The sequence below is a fragment of the Dendronephthya gigantea genome, unplaced genomic scaffold, assembly GCF_004324835.1.
Source record: "Dendronephthya gigantea isolate DGI-Jeju-01 unplaced genomic scaffold, DenGig_1.0 000020F, whole genome shotgun sequence".
NCBI lineage: Eukaryota > Metazoa > Cnidaria > Anthozoa > Malacalcyonacea > Nephtheidae > Dendronephthya > Dendronephthya gigantea.
Window position 1 is genome coordinate 195,350 of NW_021163030.1, and position 17,398 is coordinate 212,747.

The 17,398-nt window shown below is 35.4% G+C and overlaps 3 protein-coding genes across 7 annotated transcripts; 1 reads left to right on the top strand and 2 right to left on the bottom strand.

Moving 5' to 3' along the window:
• Positions 1-2,742: 2,742 nt before the first annotated feature.
• On the bottom strand, positions 2,743-5,876 carry LOC114521260. Its single transcript, XM_028541627.1, has 4 exons — positions 5,730-5,876; positions 3,951-4,174; positions 3,607-3,715; positions 2,743-3,490 (listed from the first exon to the last, which is right to left on the bottom strand). Exons 1-4 carry the CDS (start codon positions 5,818-5,820, stop codon positions 2,826-2,828), a joined length of 1,089 nt encoding a protein of 362 aa, XP_028397428.1. The 5' UTR covers positions 5,821-5,876; the 3' UTR covers positions 2,743-2,825.
• Positions 5,877-5,908: 32 nt separating this feature from the next.
• LOC114521261 (formylglycine-generating enzyme-like) lies at positions 5,909-14,404 on the bottom strand. Of its 5 annotated transcripts, none has more exons than XR_003686795.1 (9): positions 13,576-14,404; positions 13,159-13,233; positions 12,979-13,061; positions 12,704-12,826; positions 12,284-12,512; positions 11,585-11,644; positions 11,163-11,269; positions 8,225-8,263; positions 7,848-7,924 (listed from the first exon to the last, which is right to left on the bottom strand). XR_003686795.1 is itself a non-coding variant. In XM_028541630.1 (8 exons), the coding sequence occupies exons 1-7, from the start codon at positions 13,990-13,992 to the stop codon at positions 11,174-11,176; spliced, it is 1,083 nt and encodes a 360-aa protein (XP_028397431.1). In that variant the 5' UTR covers positions 13,993-14,404; the 3' UTR covers positions 5,909-5,929; positions 11,163-11,173. The 5 variants fall into 5 exon arrangements, 3 of the variants coding, with proteins under 3 accessions (XP_028397431.1, XP_028397429.1, XP_028397430.1); XR_003686794.1 differs by lacking the exons at positions 7,848-7,924; positions 8,225-8,263 and adding exons at positions 9,948-10,292; positions 10,434-10,523; XM_028541630.1 differs by lacking the exons at positions 7,848-7,924; positions 8,225-8,263 and adding an exon at positions 5,909-5,929.
• LOC114521262 (N-glycosylase/DNA lyase-like) lies at positions 8,913-10,660 on the top strand. Its single transcript, XM_028541631.1, has 4 exons — positions 8,913-9,706; positions 9,848-10,027; positions 10,245-10,294; positions 10,506-10,660. Exons 1-4 carry the CDS (start codon positions 9,055-9,057, stop codon positions 10,632-10,634), a joined length of 1,011 nt encoding a protein of 336 aa, XP_028397432.1. The 5' UTR covers positions 8,913-9,054; the 3' UTR covers positions 10,635-10,660.
• Positions 14,405-17,398: the final 2,994 nt, after the last annotated feature.

Below are 17,398 nucleotides of genomic sequence, written 5' to 3' on the forward strand. Positions count from 1 at the left end.
GGGGGTGAATATTCATATATTCACTTCTGCCCGACGGATTTCTATTGTAAACTATTGCAATTACAAAAAAAATTCGAATTGGATATATGAATATTCACCCCCCCAATTATCGTTCTAGTTTATACGCCACTGACTGCCTTACCATAGACTGAAACACCTCTGGTCGTTTTAACAGCAAACACTTCTATGCATTGCTACTAAATATTTTTTTCTCGGAGAGGGTTGGCTTAGCTGTAACTTAATAAAAACTATCCAGCATGAAGTCATTGAAGTGCCGCACAGCATCAGTTGTTTTACACCGGTAGAAAATTGAGCGAGCATCAAGCATAGCTAAGACAAAGACGGTTTATTGTACACAACAACTGTTACTACATAAAGTACATCTGTTGTGATATTCAATATGGCGACATCGTATCATTATAAACAAAGTAAAAACCTGACTTCGTAAAGCCCGGCACAGCAAACCTGAGTAAATCTTTTTTACAAATTTTAAGAAATAAAATGATTGGACCAAAAACATCACTGTTTATCCAACTAGTTCTGGCAGCAGGCATTGGGGGAGCCATTGGGTTTTATATACAAAATAAAGTCTGGTCCGTTGAAAAGGTGGGTCTGGTGGGAAACACTTAACAGTAACCCACAAACCATCGGAGATATATAAGACCATAGACAATCCAAACTGTCTTTGGATTGTCTATGATAAGATATAACGTTCTGAACTGGTTCAAAATTTGATCTAACATTCCTCCCATTGCGGTTACAATAGTCGACCGCCCTTTCTAAGGACAAAGGATTGTGGTGTTTTCACTGTTTTTGCTTTGTTGTTTACACAGTGATATCTCTGATATATTTAAAGTGCCTTGGAATAAAAATCTTAAATGTTTTAACAAAGATTTTCTCGTGCTATTACAGGTAACACTGTCGCTTACGTAAATATATAGGTATAGCATATCTAGCTCCAAATGGTTATCATGTAAGGCATAATGTTGCAATGCAAGCACAATGTTCCTACAAAGTGGTGCGCAAACGCTGAGATTTTCATGAGAGTTTAAGTATTTATTGTATGGGTACTCCTTTGGTGATTATTTGTTCCCATGTCGGGAGTTGGCTAATCTATAGACATCTTTAATGCAATTCCTGCTTCGTCTTTAATAACGAAGGAAAATCGGGGGTTTTACAGCGTTAGTTAACCATTGGACATAACATAGTTGACAGGACAATAACTCGTGTGGTAACTAACATAAGTCTAACCTTGTAATCCTGTTGAAGGTGGATTTTGAAACGTCAGCAACATTACGCGAGCGGCGAGCGATTGAATACCACGTGTAGTTTTCCTTCTCGACTCACAAAACTCGCAGCAAGGCTCTCACAGCAACGATGTTTTCTTTATTTTGAACGTTTTTATATGTTGTCATTTTGTCAGGCGGATTAAGTCCAGAAAATCGTTTTCGACTTTCGTGGCGCTAAAGTCTATGGGTTGTAAAATACTCTTTGCTCGGAGAGTTGGTTGAACTGTTCGATTCCTGCTTTAGTAAACTGCCGACAGTGAATTTGTAATTGCTTGTATTTTGCTGCTCCGTGTTGCAAATCCCCAAAGGTAGAAAGCGCGCGTTTAAAGAAAAAAGAGCGACGATAATTAGCCTGTCGCAATGTATGTATATTGTTAAAGACAACTATCAAGAAATACTGTAATAATAGGATTTAGGTTACACTGCTGATCATTCAATTTTGTTTGGATAAAGTAAAGCAAAAGCACACAGTCAGGCGTAGCTTAATTATGCGTGAAATGATTTTTACTATTGATTATCAAAATGAATATTATAATAACATGATCCTGGTAGTGGTGTAATGTAATAAACCAGACAATTTAACACTAACGAATCTCGCACTTCGTTGAATCTCGGCTACCCCTGGCGTATGTAATACCACCTCGGGCGTACCGCTACCCCGGGAGTATGTAATACCACGTACCTCAGGCGTACCGCTACATCGGGCGTATGTAACATGCCCCTCATTTGAATGGAAATACCTCCGTAGAAATGCTATAAGATTGAGATCTTCCACTCAATGAGTTTGAGTGTGTGTGACTTTTTTTAGGTTGCCAGAGTCATATTTCACTTTTTCTTGAATTAATTGCCACAAGCATCCGTTGTTTTAATACATTTCTCATTGGCTTCTTATTTAAAGCGAGTAAATTTATTGTTTTTATACCTGAATTTCTTTTTAGGAACAGATTATTTCCGATTTAGAAGCAAAGATTAAAGAAAAGAAAGAGATAATAAAAATACTAAGAGAGAAAAACGATTAAAATAGAAAATATTTCGATAAAGCAGGTATTCATATGGTGTTAGGCGAGAAAGCATAATTAGTATCGAGTTTTAAATAATGTGTGGAATTCTTAGCATGGCTAGTATAAGTGATACTTGCTGTACGATAGAATAAACACTATAGAATAACGATAAAGTTGCTCAAGGAAAGACACTGCGTCTCTCCAAAACAGCGTTTGATGTACGCCAATTGATGCATGAATTTTTGACAGTGAAAGCAATAAAAGTACTTTATTTTTCCTTAATTGACAAAACTATTTGTCATAAGCATCTGTTTCTTCATTTAACTAGGTTTTCAAAGAACCAAAAGTTTAGTGCAATCTATATATGTTTACCCCATGTTACATGTATTCCTTAAGATAGCTAAAGTTTTAGTGATAGCTATTTTACTTTTTATATATTTATGAAAACTTTGCACTGCGAGGACAATGGTTTATTGCAAATGAAGCAATATCGATCGTACTTTCACAGTACCACGTTATTATTGTCAATTATTATTCACCGAAGAAATATTTTCCCACCAGGGTTAAGAACATTTCTCTTGTGGTTGTCTGTACTTCCTGAGTTGCACGGATCGTGTGACGGATAACAATAATTTTCTGATCCATCAAACCGATAAAACGTGGTGGATGCATATATACGAGGCCCACAATCGCTTTCCCAGGAGATAGCATATGGTTCTACTCCTTGACATGCGGTAGCGACATTTTTTATATTTCTACATGATAGATCTCCATCAACATCACGAACCAAGCTTCCACCATCCGGTTTACAAACAATCCAGTCGTTAATATTTGATTTGATTAAGAATTCTTCTCCAATCTGTTGCCAAAGATTATAATCCATTGACCCTAGTGTTGTTTCATTCTGTGGAGCAACGACAGAGATCTCAACATCAGCTATGGGAGCTGGCCAGTTTGGACGTGGGATTATAGCATTGCTGTCATGAAAAAAGTCGTCGTAATTAGTGAAGGTGTAAGAATAGACAAGTGTCCAGCCTCCTCCGTATGTATCCATGTCACAGTAAACTTGGGTTTTGTTGTTGATCATCGCTCCGTCTGATATATTTAATTTGATCCAGTACATGCCAGAGCTGGACTCGTTGCTCCGACTCTTAATTTCTAAACACGACTCGGGAAGATCGTTTTCGTCATTTTCATTTGCTAAAAAATTTGAAATATGCTTAAAACATTTATTTATGTTATGAAAAAGCTTCATATAATCAAAGATTGGAGAGTTTCTATGCGCGATAAAAAAGTGCTGTAAGTTAATGACTTACATATTTCACACAAACTCCCCGTTAAGCCATCCAAACACACACATGTCTCAGTCATTTTATCGCAACGTCCATTATTTTGACACTCGATGAAGCAGCAGCGATTTAAAGTCTGAAATTACAATAAAAACTTGCATAGTTGACGTGCGAATAACGTATACTCTGCACCAGACATTATATATAAGGTGTAGACTTTATAAAGTGCTTTGAAGGATATAAAATTGCAATGACAATGTATCCCATTTATTACAGCATATGTTAAACATTTCTGGACTCTACCTCATTTTATTCAATAAAGCATCTATTTTATGTTGATCATGTTTGACTTTGTACAGCATTGCTCTTACCTTGTGAACATCAATAAGTTCGTAATAACTAGCATTTTCATCTCGAACTAAAGTGCTGGAAGAATTCAAAAGCACTTTGTTTAACTGACAATTCCCCTTGTATAACGTTTGTTCGTGGTAGGTGATTGATCCACAACATTCTTCATGTAAACATTGGAAGCCACAATCGACTGCAGACGTTGCAGAGATGTTTTTCAATACATATTCACTACTTAATCTGAGCCCTGAAAATGATAAATGTACGGGACTGGTTTCACACATTTAACAAAGTCAGTTCAGCGTCACCATTAATTGCATTCGCATTGTGAGTAAGATGGTAAAGAAGTGTCAATCTCGCATCGGATTGTTTCGCCGATTTTTGTATTAATAAATGTTTGATGAAATATGATCTGTGGATATTTATCAGCGCTTTTGACGAGAGATTTGGATCAATCGGCCAAGCATGTGCGATACAGCTACCCCCTCCCCATATTCCTCCACAAAGAATTTACTGGGTATGCTTCCAAAGATATACCATATATAGCCAACTACCTAATTCGTTTTTCATCTTTTTGAATAACCAGCCTCTCTCACAAGAGCATCTGAGAAGAGAAAGGACTGGCTTTTTAGCGATATATACTATTTTTGTCAGTGCGTTTTCGAAAGATCTTATGGAATTGACTATAATGAATATAGATATTCAAACAGTTTCAAAAGTCTTGGGCCATGTAGACAAAGTCGTACAATATTTTGCTCCCTCCCTCACCCCTTAATCAATGTTGTTTAGACCTAACTTATGCGTGGATGTTGCTCATCGCATCAATAACATTGAATATGGGGATTGAACAACTGATAGTTCCGTTATAGACGAGGTTTACAGCTATTTTCGCTCTTAATTACTAAGTATCCCAACTACTTTTGAAAGTTATTGCAGTTTTATCGCATGAACACTTGAATACTCAGAGACACAGACGACACAGTGTATCTTTGTAGTAGTAATTCTTTAGAATTCTTAGCACAGAGTATTTTGAGCAGCCACGTAAAAAACATCATCAGCATCTCGTAACACCTAACGTTGTTCACATTGACACTGCATTCATAATGGTTTATATTAAACTGCATATACATTATATTTCCATATATGGATAACATTTTTAATGCATTTACGATTGCATTTTCTCACTTTGATCGATAAGCATATTCTGGCACTGCAGGTTTTAATCGCGAAATAGCTAAATAAACGGCTGCAGAAATAAATTTATTTATATATATAAATTTATTTCTGCAGCCGTTCATTTAGCTATTTCGCGATCAAAAACCTGCAGTGCCAGAATATGAATAGTTTCTACTGGTTCGTGTTGGCGTAAAAATTACAGATATTTTCCGCCTGACGGTCATATCCCCCCCCCCCCTTTTTCGACCATTTAATTTTAAACTAGAAGTCTTAATAACCTGATGAAGTCCTTCATGTACACGTTTCTAGCCTTAGAGCTAGGTTTTGATGCAAGATTTAATATTTTTGGGCATTCTTTTAAATTAAAGCAATATATGAAATATAAAAAAGCAAATAGTGCTCAAATGAAACATTATCAGTTTTACATGTTTTGGTGCAGCTGCATGGACTCGCTCGCAGTCTCGCATCAGTATATATTTGAAAGGAATTAGCCTATGACAATATATGGCTATATGGCTATATGTACTTGATAAGTATTTCCCGAGCTATATGCATGTATAAACGTTGTACTCAGTTTTGCCAGATTGTTTCAGTATACTTTGTTTTGTTTTATACTTACAGCTTACCTTTCTGTGCAATTTTTTGGAAAAAAACATCACTTTGAAAAGGAAAGGAGGAAGGAAAACCAATAAAAGCAAAGAATATAAAAGAAACCATCTTAAACTGATTAAGACAAACTCATTCCATTCTGGCGACAGTAAACTGCAGTTTACAACATGCAGTGTGCACGGTAACAGCTCCTCTCAAGCACCTGCCAGTTGGCGTCCTACAGCAAAATATCCAATCAATGTCATTTGGAGTAATTGTAGTGGTAATGGAGTAAAGCAGGTGTTTCTAGTTTATAATTGAAACAAACCTACAGGCTACAATAATATAAAAATGACACTTTTTGTTGAATGTAATATTGCGGCCAAAATGGTCGTGAAAGACAAAGTATCATCCATTACTTATATATGCTATAGAAACCTAGTTTTTCCCGTGCGCATGAAAAATGCGGATATAAAAACAGCCTTGTTAATTTGCAAACTGCAGTTGCCATTTGGAGTTAATGTGATAGTGACTAATAGGCGTTACTCGATATAATTACGTTTGAAAACGGCCGAGAATTACGTTTCGGCCTTTAATATATTAATAATATCATACCGCCTTACGAAAGCCGTTTAGCTTTATATTTAAAACAGCGGATAAGTTCAAAATGGAAAATAAAATTATCTCTTTATTGGACAACTGAGCTGAAATATTTCAATGTAAATAGTTTAATTGTCAATGGAAGAAGATATTTAATGCATAAGATGCAGGTTTATTCCTTCACAAGATCTATGAGAGCATTTTTATATCAGTTTTGGCTCATTCACTGGTTTAAGCCAAACGCTGCACAAACAATCAGCCCCTGTTTAAGTGTAGAGGACTATTCTCGTGGGACTTTGACAAAATGGCTTTGTCTATTAAAAATGTGCGATCACTTTATAAAATCCAGGATATCATTGATAAAATCATCTATGTAAATGTAGAAATGCGATGCGTTTACAGTAATGTACATAAAATTTACATAAAGTACCTCACGTTCTTTCTTCCAAACAAACGCTGACTAAACATATTTCATGCTCAAATTATCTCGCTCGAATTCTAGAAATTTTTAGCATAATTTGTATTTTCAGTTTATTTGAATGGGCAATGAACTATGTTTTGGACAGTTTTGCTAGTTTTACTGTTTTTTCGTTTTCAATTTACCTTATTCTGCGTGTTGTATCAAGATCTTACTCTGTTGTATTCAAGAATGAGCAAAAATATCTTCAAAGTTCATTTGTCAAGAATGTTAAGAAACATGATTTGCGAAGAGATATGGGGTCTTATGAAACTTATCAAGCTGAATTAAGCTCCAGATACGGAAATAAGATATACGCTGTCGTATCATTCAAGTCTCTGATCACTCTCAGTCGCAACTATATAAAAAACAGTCTACTTTTGTTAGCTAAAAAGTATCCCGTACTTCAAGCCAGGTCTAAAAGCTATTACAATGCGCATATTTCTTGTATAAAAAGGGAATTTATTGTCAATCATGAAGAAACATTTGATCCAGAACTAAGATTTGTAAATACAAGTAATTGGAAACTGGTGCTAGAAGAAGAATTAATGGTAAATAATGAAAGATCAGATGATGAACTCTTTTGGAATGCCATTGTTCTACGAGAACAATATGAACCAAGAGACAAAATGTACATTAATACTTTGTTGTTTCTATTTGATCCTGTTATCATTGATCGGATCTCCATTGTAAAGTTCACGCAGGAATTTATCACCATGTTATGTCAACTTGTCAACTGTGACATTCATATTAATACCACAAGAACATCGCATTTACCTGTCCCAACAGAAGATTACTTAAGACAGCCATTTTTATTGAGGATATTTTCAGTGTTAAAACAAGTCATCATGGGTTTTGCTTGTAGTCGGGTTTCTAGCCAGCAGAAAGATAGCCAATGCAAATTACAATCTAAGCCTTTAATAGTCATGAGAAGTCTATCAGAGGAAGATACTGCTCGGCTGCTAGGATATTGTAGCAAATTTAACTGTTCTTTGACAGCATTATTCATTGCAGCATGGTCCAGTGTTATGTCTGGTCGTGTTGGTAGTAGTAAAGCTTTATGTCATAAAAAACCAATATCTATAGTTGTAGACTATCGACCATTGATGGAAACTGATTTGTCACAGGCATATATCATTAGCAATTGCAGCTCAACTTTGCAACTTCAGTTATTATCTGATCAAAAGAAAAAAATAAGACATTTTGGATCAAGTGTTAGATATTATGAGGATCTGTTGCAATCAGTCATAAGGAAAAAGAAACACTTAGATTTGATATGGCTGCATAAATATCAAAGGGAATGTTTTGGCAGATTTTCACCTTTGGAAATTGCAGACATTGGAAGCTTTTGTTTCAATGAAACATGGCCGTTTTCTCTGCATGATATTTATATTGGTGCAAGAACCACATCAACTGTAAACTTGACTTTAGTACTTTTAAATAACAAGTTATATTGTGGAATGCATCTAAACTCACATTTTAGTGGTTGTGCAAATTTGCTAGATGCTTTGTTTGCTAGAATAGTACAGAAAATGTCATTGAGAATTTAAATTTTTGTAAATCTTTTCACCTACTGTAAATATCAATAAAACTGTTTAATACAACATCTGCAAATCAACACTAAATATTAGTATTATACATTGAACTGCTATTGAAGCATGTCTGTTGATTTTACTGCCCTCAATATTTTTTGCTACCTCATGACCAGTTTCTGTAACAACCCATTTCCTTGAATTTTTCCCTTTAAAGCTGGGCTGAAAGTTTTGGCCTGCGTAGCTGGGCTCATGTAAACAGCCCCTTACTCAACTCACACATCAATCATTTGGTAACAATGCAACAATGCAGTTTCTGTATATTACATTTCCAGCCTGACAATTTAGTCCTGCTATGCAAGTTATTAACATTTATTTCTTTGGAAATAATTATTTTTACAGTCAATGAACACCAAATTACCAACTACCAAGTAAAAACTTCCACAGCATCATCATAAGAAGGATAGTGAAGGTGGTCCTATAGCCATATAGATATAGAGAGATAGATGAGAGCCAAGAAGGGGTTTCCGATCATTACCTTTCCAAGTATGCCTGGCAAATCTATCCCATCTCAATTAGTATAAATATTTTTTTAAATTTTTGTAAAAACCGTCCCTAAAGTCCCTTGGACAATTCCCTTGGACTTTGGAGAGGCGAAAATCGCGCTAAAATCGCGCTACTGCTAGGTGAAAACGGGGGTGAAATTTGGTGGGTGAAAACTGAAAAGTGAAAAGGTAATCCTGGGCCTGGCGCGACCAAGTTGCAAAATTCAATATGGCTGCAGATTGGAAGCGATTGTCTTGCAAAGCCGATGCCTTAAATTTAGCAATCACTCTTGCATGTGGGCAAGCATTTAGGTGGAGGAAAACAAATTTTGAAGAATGGTGTGGTGTTCTATCTGGCAAAGTTTGGACCCTCAAGCAAAGCTCTGATGAGATCTTTTACAAAATAAACTGTCCCAGTTTGTCAGAGTTAGACTCTACTGCAAATGAGAATATTCTGAACGATTATTTCCGATTAAATATTAATCTTAAGGATCTTTACGAAAGGTGGAATAGCAAAGATGAGAATTTTAAACATGTAGCTTCAAATATTCCTGGCTATCGTCTACTTCGACAAGATCCAGTAGAGAATTTATTTAGTTTCATTTGCTCTTCAAACAACAATATTGTTCGTATAAGTTCAATGGTAGAATCATTATGTGCCAAGTATGGAGACATCATTGCTGAAGTTAATGGTGTAGTATATCACGATTTCCCATCAATTGCCACATTAGCAAAACCTCAAGTAGAACAGGAATTAAGGGAGATGAAGTTTGGTTATAGAGCTAAATTCATTAATGAGACAGCTAAAATATTAATGAAGAAATCTGATAAAAATTGGTTGATGTCATTACGAGATGTTCCATATTCAGAGGCACATGCTGGTAATTTAAAAGTTACTATTCCAAAATAAAATTGATAATGCATTTAGTCATGGAAAGGCATAAAAGATAAGAGCCTGCTTTACGGAATGTATCCAGAATAGCTAAGCCTAACATTTTTTTTTGTGTATTGGTTTGTTTCAGAGCTCTGTGAGTTGCCAGGTGTTGGAGCCAAGGTAGCTGATTGTGTTTGTCTTATGTCATTGGACAAAACCAATGCAATTCCTGTTGATACTCATGTTTGGCAGATATCATGCAGAGATTATAATATCTCAGAGTTAAAAAAGAGCAAAACTTTGACAAACAAAGCTTACAAAGCCATCGGTAAGTTGTTGGAATAAAATCATTTTTGTAATTGGCATGAATTTTTACTGAAGTACTTTGTTACGGTAGCTCTGCAGGTAATGTTGACATGTCTTAATAGTTACCAATGAATTGATGAGCTACATATATATACATATATATTGCCAGCATTATATATATATTTGTATTGCCAGCTAATACTTTTTTTGACCAGATTATTTAAATTTATCTGCTCCAGGTGATCATTTTCGTGAGCTCTTTGGACAACATGCTGGCTGGGCTAATTCTGTAAGTTTATTTTGAAGAAAGTAGATTATGCAGGTTGGCTTAATAGTAAAACAGTAAAACAATGTGATTGATATTTGAAGTGAATTATCTATATATCCAAGGTGAAATAGATGACTTCTTAAAATGAATAAATTCTTACAGTTGGCACCATTGGTATGATTCCACTGCTCCCTAAAACTATCCTCCATTAACTAATCTTTTCAATCAATAGGTTTTATTCAGTGGAGATCTGAAGAAATTTCAAAATTTCAAGACAAAGAATGATAATGATAACAGGAAACTAAAAAGAAAGTCAAGTACTACTGTGACTACCAAAAACAAGAAGGAACGTAAGAAATAAGTACATTATATATATAGATCTTCCTAATCCACGATTGTAATTTATATTGTATGATAACATATTTGGCCCTATAACATCTATCTATGACACAATTGAGTGTTGTTCTCAAAGTATTTTGTGAAGGTCTGTGATGGTGTTACCCACCACCTTAATGTATTTTTGTTTTAAAAGCAGCCTGGCATGGTGTTCTAACAGCAATAAATACAAAGAATGGCACTACAATTTTGCTATGTCATATTCTGTTCTTATCACGTTCTCATGTACTTTCTAATTTATCCTACGACACAATTCTGATCAGCATAAACTTGATAAGAAATTGTTCCGTAACTGTCGTAACAATTTTGCTTACACGGTCATTTTGACCGGTAACGCACTTTTTAAGGTTTTAACGCATTATGGTTTAGTTCAGTGCCAGTGGGGAATAAAAAACGAATAAAAATAATTAAAGTTTGTTTTTGAAAAGACAAAAACAATGAATCATGATTAAAAAATGCAATACATCCAAAGTATTGATCTTATTATATTCACCTAATAACAGGTTATGAATCCTTTGCACAACGAAAACCAAGGTTTGATGCGGAGCTATCTGGTGTGTTTTTACCTCTGGCAGCACATCTGTATCTGTAGCAGAATGACTAAAACAAGGGGAAAATAAGATAAATTACTGTAATGGACTTTATAATTATGACCTGCAATTTTGTATGAAGTCTAACTAAGAAAATAAAAAAGGATTTGAGCTAGGAATATATTTTCACTAGTTTATTGTGAGCGGTGGTACGTTTATTGCAATGATGTTGATACCGAATGAAAAGTTCATTTTTACGTCGTAAAATCTTTAAACTTCCTTCGCGAGAATTTCAACTTTCGTCAACCATTTCAGTCTTATTCAATCGCACCCGCTACCTCGATAATCCAGCGTAATATGAAGTTAACAGTGTTTTCATCGTCACCTTATGACACATGTAAGATCCTCCTTTCTTTACTTTGTCTTTACCGAAACTAGGGCCAACCTAAATAAAATAGATATTCATAGTGCAGCCAGAATTCACTTTATAATTTATATTTAGCACGAAATATTATTGATCGATTGTCTGACAACATGATTTTTTACAATATTTTAAAATACATTTTATTTGTGAAATATTTTTGCTTATAAAATACTGATCACGAACAGTCAAAAAGGACAATCCAATTTCCATAAAAATTTCCCATGAATTAATCACGCTGAAATTAAATTTGTTATTCCAGCAAAATTCTGACAAATTAACAATATCACGAAAAGTGTGTGTTGGAGCGAAATCACAGTTTTGCATGTTCCTTAATAGATTGCCATGATTTAACGAGCTTCATTAGCGCAGGCAAATGTCTTAGTCAAACTTTACCTTGGCTCAAGTATCATTTCTAGTAGTCGGCGTAAGCACGATTTGCCATGAAAAAAGACGTAATAACTTTAAAAGTTATTGAAAGTGTCTCGTTGAAAGTTATCGAAAGTCTTTCGCGGAACAAATAAATAAAAAAATCGATCCGACACTTTCAATTTTAAGATCGTGTTTTTCGCCAAAGTCGATGAATTGCTTTTTGACGAATGTTTGTACATGTCATGTTCTTTCCTATTTTAGAGATATTCTGTGGTTAAACATTTCACTTACAGGATTTTCGTAGAATTCTTTGGTGTGTCTGATGCCCCACCAATCAGCTGTCCACTCCCAAACGTTACCAACCATATTATGAAGATCAAAATTATTCTGTTTGAATGTCCACACAGGTGCTGGTCCATCATGACCATCCTCACCCTTGTCACTGCTTGGAAAATCACCTTGCCAAGTATTACATTGATGTTTTCCTTTCACTTTGAAAGTGTTTCCCCAGGGAAACATCCTGTAGTAGAATACGAGGAAAGAAGATGTGAATACTGTGATAAATCTTTAGCCAAAGTAAAATAAACAAATAAGACACAATATAGGAAAAACCAGTAGGAAAAGTTCCAATCAATCACGAACACGGTACAAGATCTACAATATAAAATTTAAGAGATCACTTAAATTAGCATAGAACCAGGTAAACCATACTTTTTCTGCAATCCACCACGACAAGCAAATTCCCATTCTGCTTCAGTAGGGAGTCGTTTACCAAGCCATGTACAATATGCCATTGCATCATTCCATGACACATGTAGAACAGGATGATCTAATCTAAAAAGGACTGCATACTTGCATTTATTTGTATCATTTCTCAGTTATAAATAACAGCTCTTCGCCCATTTTGCCTAACTATATTTACAGATTGATACACAGCAAACATACTATATGTCTTGCAACTTTGTAAAATATGGTACAATATGCACCTTGACATGATACTAGATCCCAGACCTTCTGGATGTTTCCAATTTGCTCCTTCAACTGGTAGCCACCAAGGAGAACCAGCAACCTGAAATTTTCAAAAAAATTCTTAGAATGGATGACTACTGTATACTCTATGTATGTTCTAATATTTTAATCAGAAAATGTTAAAAAAGCCCACTTACTGCTTGGGTAATTCTTCTTTTTATGTCTTCATTCAGTTTGCTTTCAAGGACAAATGAGGTGCCAAACTTTTCTGCCTATTTGTTGTTTAAATATTTATACTACAATGAATATGTAATGATTGGAAAATAGTCTGCACTGGCCATGAATTTTAACCCTCTGCATAATTCTTGCTTAACACCTTCTTAACACCAGGCGATGTACGTCCTAGTACCTGGTAATAAATTCTTTTCTTCATCAGGTCATATTGTGACAAGAAAATTAGCAACTATAGCTAGGAGTAATTAATTAACAATTATTAACTTTGTTAGTACAACCTATAATTGCTGCTTTCAAATGAGGAAATAATATATTATATTCTGGGCATTAACACAAAGTATTTTTTGTATTTAATTCTAACATAATAATGATTCACTCACCTCAGTGACATAACCAGTCTTATTAACAAAAATTCCAAAATCATGATTGCTAACTTCATATTGATCCATATGAAATGCACCCAGCTTAACAGCTCTTGCTGGACCCTCACCATCAGATACAATTTTTGGGTTATCAGTTCCCATCAGAAATGTCTCACCTTTTAAAAGTACCATTGAACTATACTTAAGGCCATGAATATGTTCTGGGTTGCTATGGAAAACGTTTGGTTCTGTCCACTTATTCTTTTCAGGATTGTCCAGTTTTTCTGACTTTTTAACTATGCTATCAGCTCGAGAGGTTTTTGAACACCCACAATCTCCTACGGTTGCATCGTTACAATCATTTGACAGTGAGGCGCTATCCTCAGTTGAAATGACACAAGAAAAGAGCAGTATGCAAATTGCAAGAACGAACATTGCTCTGGTTACTTGAAATACGGTCAGCGCAAGAAATACACAGTTATATCCTTTTAATAAAGTTGTAAAGAATATTTTACATCTTTAAAACATTCTTCTTATCAAGTTGCTAAAGGAACAGTATCCGAAATCGAAATTCAATATATTATTTATCGTTTTTATCGTGAACAACCATAGTTATTACCACAGAGGCTCAATTCTGAGTCTGGTCACTCCCCCCTGTTTCTTTTTAAATGGATTACTGCATTTTTCAATTTTCATCTCGGCGTGAGAAGTGAAATGCATTGTTTAAACACCGGCCTAAACACGCCATTTATTTTTGTTCTTACTATCTTATACACATTTTAAAAGATGTAAAGAGCAAAGCAACTTGGGGTCAAAAGCAATGGCTCAGAGAATAGAGCAAGGCGAAGAGAATGTATTAATTAATGCCAAACACTCTTCGACTCATCACAGCCTAAATAAACTGATATCTGTTGAATTAATATAACATTAATTTATTCAATTTAAACCGAGAACCCCCTCCCAAATTTTTAAATTGGCGATGGATTGACGCCTTTTTAGTACATGTAAAATTCTCATTACCCAAAACTTTTCACTACCGGCAAATTTTTAAAATTCTTTTACGACAGTGTTGTGGGGATCAAACCCAGAAGCCACACACGCGTTTTTATCATTATGAACGAACACGTTTTGGTTTGGCCCCAGACATGGACACTGTTTTTCAAAGCCAAACGAAAAGGAGGGAAACCGGAGTGCCCGGAGAAAAACCCTCCAATGGTAACCTGAATTTCAGGTTACCTGACCGGCGGTCCGAATTTGGTATTTTTATTAGAAATCGTCCGCTGTTACGGTTCAGTTTTTATTTATAGTTCATGCACTGTTTCAGTTCCGCGCAATCCGAACCGAATCTCAGGAATTACCAATGAAATTCTCGAGCTTCGTTAACTCGGTCCTGCTGGTGGTCTAACCCGCGCAGCGCGCATGCTCGTCGGTTGCAAAAAACCGTGCTCTTAGAAATTTAAAAGCGCTTTGTCTGACAGTGGCAACAAAAATTATTTCAATTATTCAAATGATCATTTTATGATAAAGAATACGAATCTTTTTCATCTCAAACCGATGTAGACAACACTCACTCTTCTACTACTCCCAGTTCTTAAAACATGCACCTCATGCACCGTTTTTATTTATTTTTTTTTACTTTCTGGATTACGATTTTTTTACGGTTGAAGGTCTTATACAAAAATGAAAGAAATAAACGTAATTGGGCTCAACATGCAACTTACTCACTAGGGCTATATAATCAATGTCCCTTACCTTTCGCACCGTATAATAATTACCCTTGGTAAACAATGTACAGAATTTCACTTGCTTCTCTGCTCCATTCCAAACAGTTGTGTTCTTCTCCAACAACATCTCGACGGTGGGCGTGCAAAAAAATTAAACAACATAGTAAGTGTGTCAAAATGCAAAGGGTTTCTCTTTAAAGGTTTATCTTTTTAGGCAAGATGATATTATACAATATTAACACCTGCAGTTTGAACAGTATTCCCCCAGATAACCCCACTATATAAGTTCAGTCCAGTCATGCAATATGTTAATTGTGATGTATCAAAGTTATAATCAAACTTCTTCAAGTTGGTCAAAATGATAAGAATATGTTTATTTCCTTCATGTTTGAGATCAACTCATTCAACTGGATTTTCAGAGTTTAAACGACAATCCGAAAAACTAATAACAACAAGGGAAACAGAAGAGTGATAATGTCTAAACATGCAACAGTCATTTTTTCTTCATTAATTCAAACTCCAATCATTAGAATTTAAATGCTCAAAGACAAAATTATAATTTTTGATGCCACAGACAGACGGTCCTTCGGATAGGTCGCATTATAACAGGCTAAACAGAGAACTTATATAATCATATAAGTACACTGGATTACCTTCGTATTAATCTAAATTTAGGCCAATACGAAGTCGATATATTTTTCGTTGCGTGCGCGTCGATAATGCTTGCTAATTGCATTCGCTTACTTTTATTTCAACATTTAACGCCAAATCTATGCCATCTACGCATTTTTCCGTAGACAGTTAAGTGAGTTAAGCTGGTCTTATATTTTTCAAGTTTTTCCACGATAAATCGTTAAAATTCACACTCAAGTGACATACAGTAACTAGGAATGTTTCATAACTTCGAAAACGCCCTCATAAGAGCTGTGAGAATTTCCTGTTATCATGCATTGTCGAAATAGTTGAATGTCACTTGATGTGTGAATATACTAGGTTAGACCACCAGCAGGAATCAATCCGAGAATAAAACATGCACATACATTAATCATGCATTACTCTAATTGGTATACTTTTAGTATGTACCTCAACCAGCTTCTACTTGTACACCATTCGCGTCGTCCATTCGTCCGTCTGATCCTGCGACGATCCTTCATCATCCTTCTGATCCTGCGATAATCCTTCACAACATCTGATCTTTCGACAAGAGAGAGATGTCACTTATGAATATTGCAATCGGGATAAAATGATCACTAAAAACGCGATTGTATACCTTCGACGATCCTGCGACGATCCTTCATCATCCTTCTGATCCTGCGATGATCCTTCACAACATCTGATCTTTCGACAAGAGAGAGATGTCACTTATGAATATAGCATTCGGGATAAAATGATCACTAAAAACACGATTGTATACCTTCGACATCTCCTACGCCACTCGTCCAAGGCCTTCGCATTGCGCACGCGAATACAAAATTTCATGCACGTTTTGCAGGAAATATTCATCGTTTTCATCATGGTCCTGAGAAAACTATGACACTCGACTTTTTTCTCCTTCTAGAAATACAATTTCTCATGCATTTTCAGGTTTTAGGTGCTCTGTGAGCGATATTTTTTGTCCGGACTATTGCCGTTCAAGATGGAAAAAATACAAGTGATGGGGCCCCAAATCACTTGTATTTACTCCGCATGCGCTTGACACGACCAGATTATCATGCAAAAACCGCAAACCGAAAATTTCAAAATCAAGGAGGCAAACAGAAGAGTGTTCAGCATCTCAGCCAAAAAAGCCAAATCCCATGCAATTTATTTTATTCATGCATATTTCAACCGAAATCAAATTGAGTTTTGTATTTGCGTGCATAAATGTCCCAAGGCGACATCCATCTCTGACGATTGACGATTCATTCATTCCTGAAAAAATAAAAAGGAAAACCTTATTAAAAAAAAACTATTCACGGCCATATGATTATGAAGCCTAGTAAACGTAACTTGCTTTCCCGAGAATTTTTTATTTTGTGGTAAAACTATAGTAGATATGAGAAGCAAAGTACAGCATGGTACAGGTAAGATGTTTTGTAAGTACAAAACCACAATAGATCAACTGAAATAACCCAGTA

Bases quoted from the DNA above. Each gene is read 5' to 3' on its own strand.
- LOC114521260 (XM_028541627.1), bottom strand. From the start codon at position 5,820: ATGGTTTCTTTTATATTCTTTGCTTTTATTGGTTTTCCTTCCTCCTTT. The intron at 3,716-3,950 runs GTAAGAGCAATG...TTGTAATTTCAG, and splicing joins AACTTATTGATGTTCACAAG to ACTTTAAATCGCTGCTGCTT. The intron at 3,491-3,606 runs GTAAGTCATTAA...CAAATTTTTTAG, and splicing joins GGGGAGTTTGTGTGAAATAT to CAAATGAAAATGACGAAAAC.
- LOC114521262 (XM_028541631.1), top strand. From the start codon at position 9,055: ATGGCTGCAGATTGGAAGCGATTGTCTTGCAAAGCCGATGCCTTAAAT. The intron at 9,707-9,847 runs GTAATTTAAAAG...GGTTTGTTTCAG, and splicing joins ATATTCAGAGGCACATGCTG to AGCTCTGTGAGTTGCCAGGT. The intron at 10,028-10,244 runs GTAAGTTGTTGG...TATCTGCTCCAG, and splicing joins CAAAGCTTACAAAGCCATCG to GTGATCATTTTCGTGAGCTC.
- LOC114521261 (XM_028541630.1), bottom strand. From the start codon at position 13,992: ATGTTCGTTCTTGCAATTTGCATACTGCTCTTTTCTTGTGTCATTTCA. The intron at 12,513-12,703 runs GTATGGTTTACC...ATTCTACTACAG, and splicing joins CGTGGTGGATTGCAGAAAAA to GATGTTTCCCTGGGGAAACA. The intron at 11,645-12,283 runs GTAAGTGAAATG...TATTTTATTTAG, and splicing joins AAGAATTCTACGAAAATCCT to GTTGGCCCTAGTTTCGGTAA.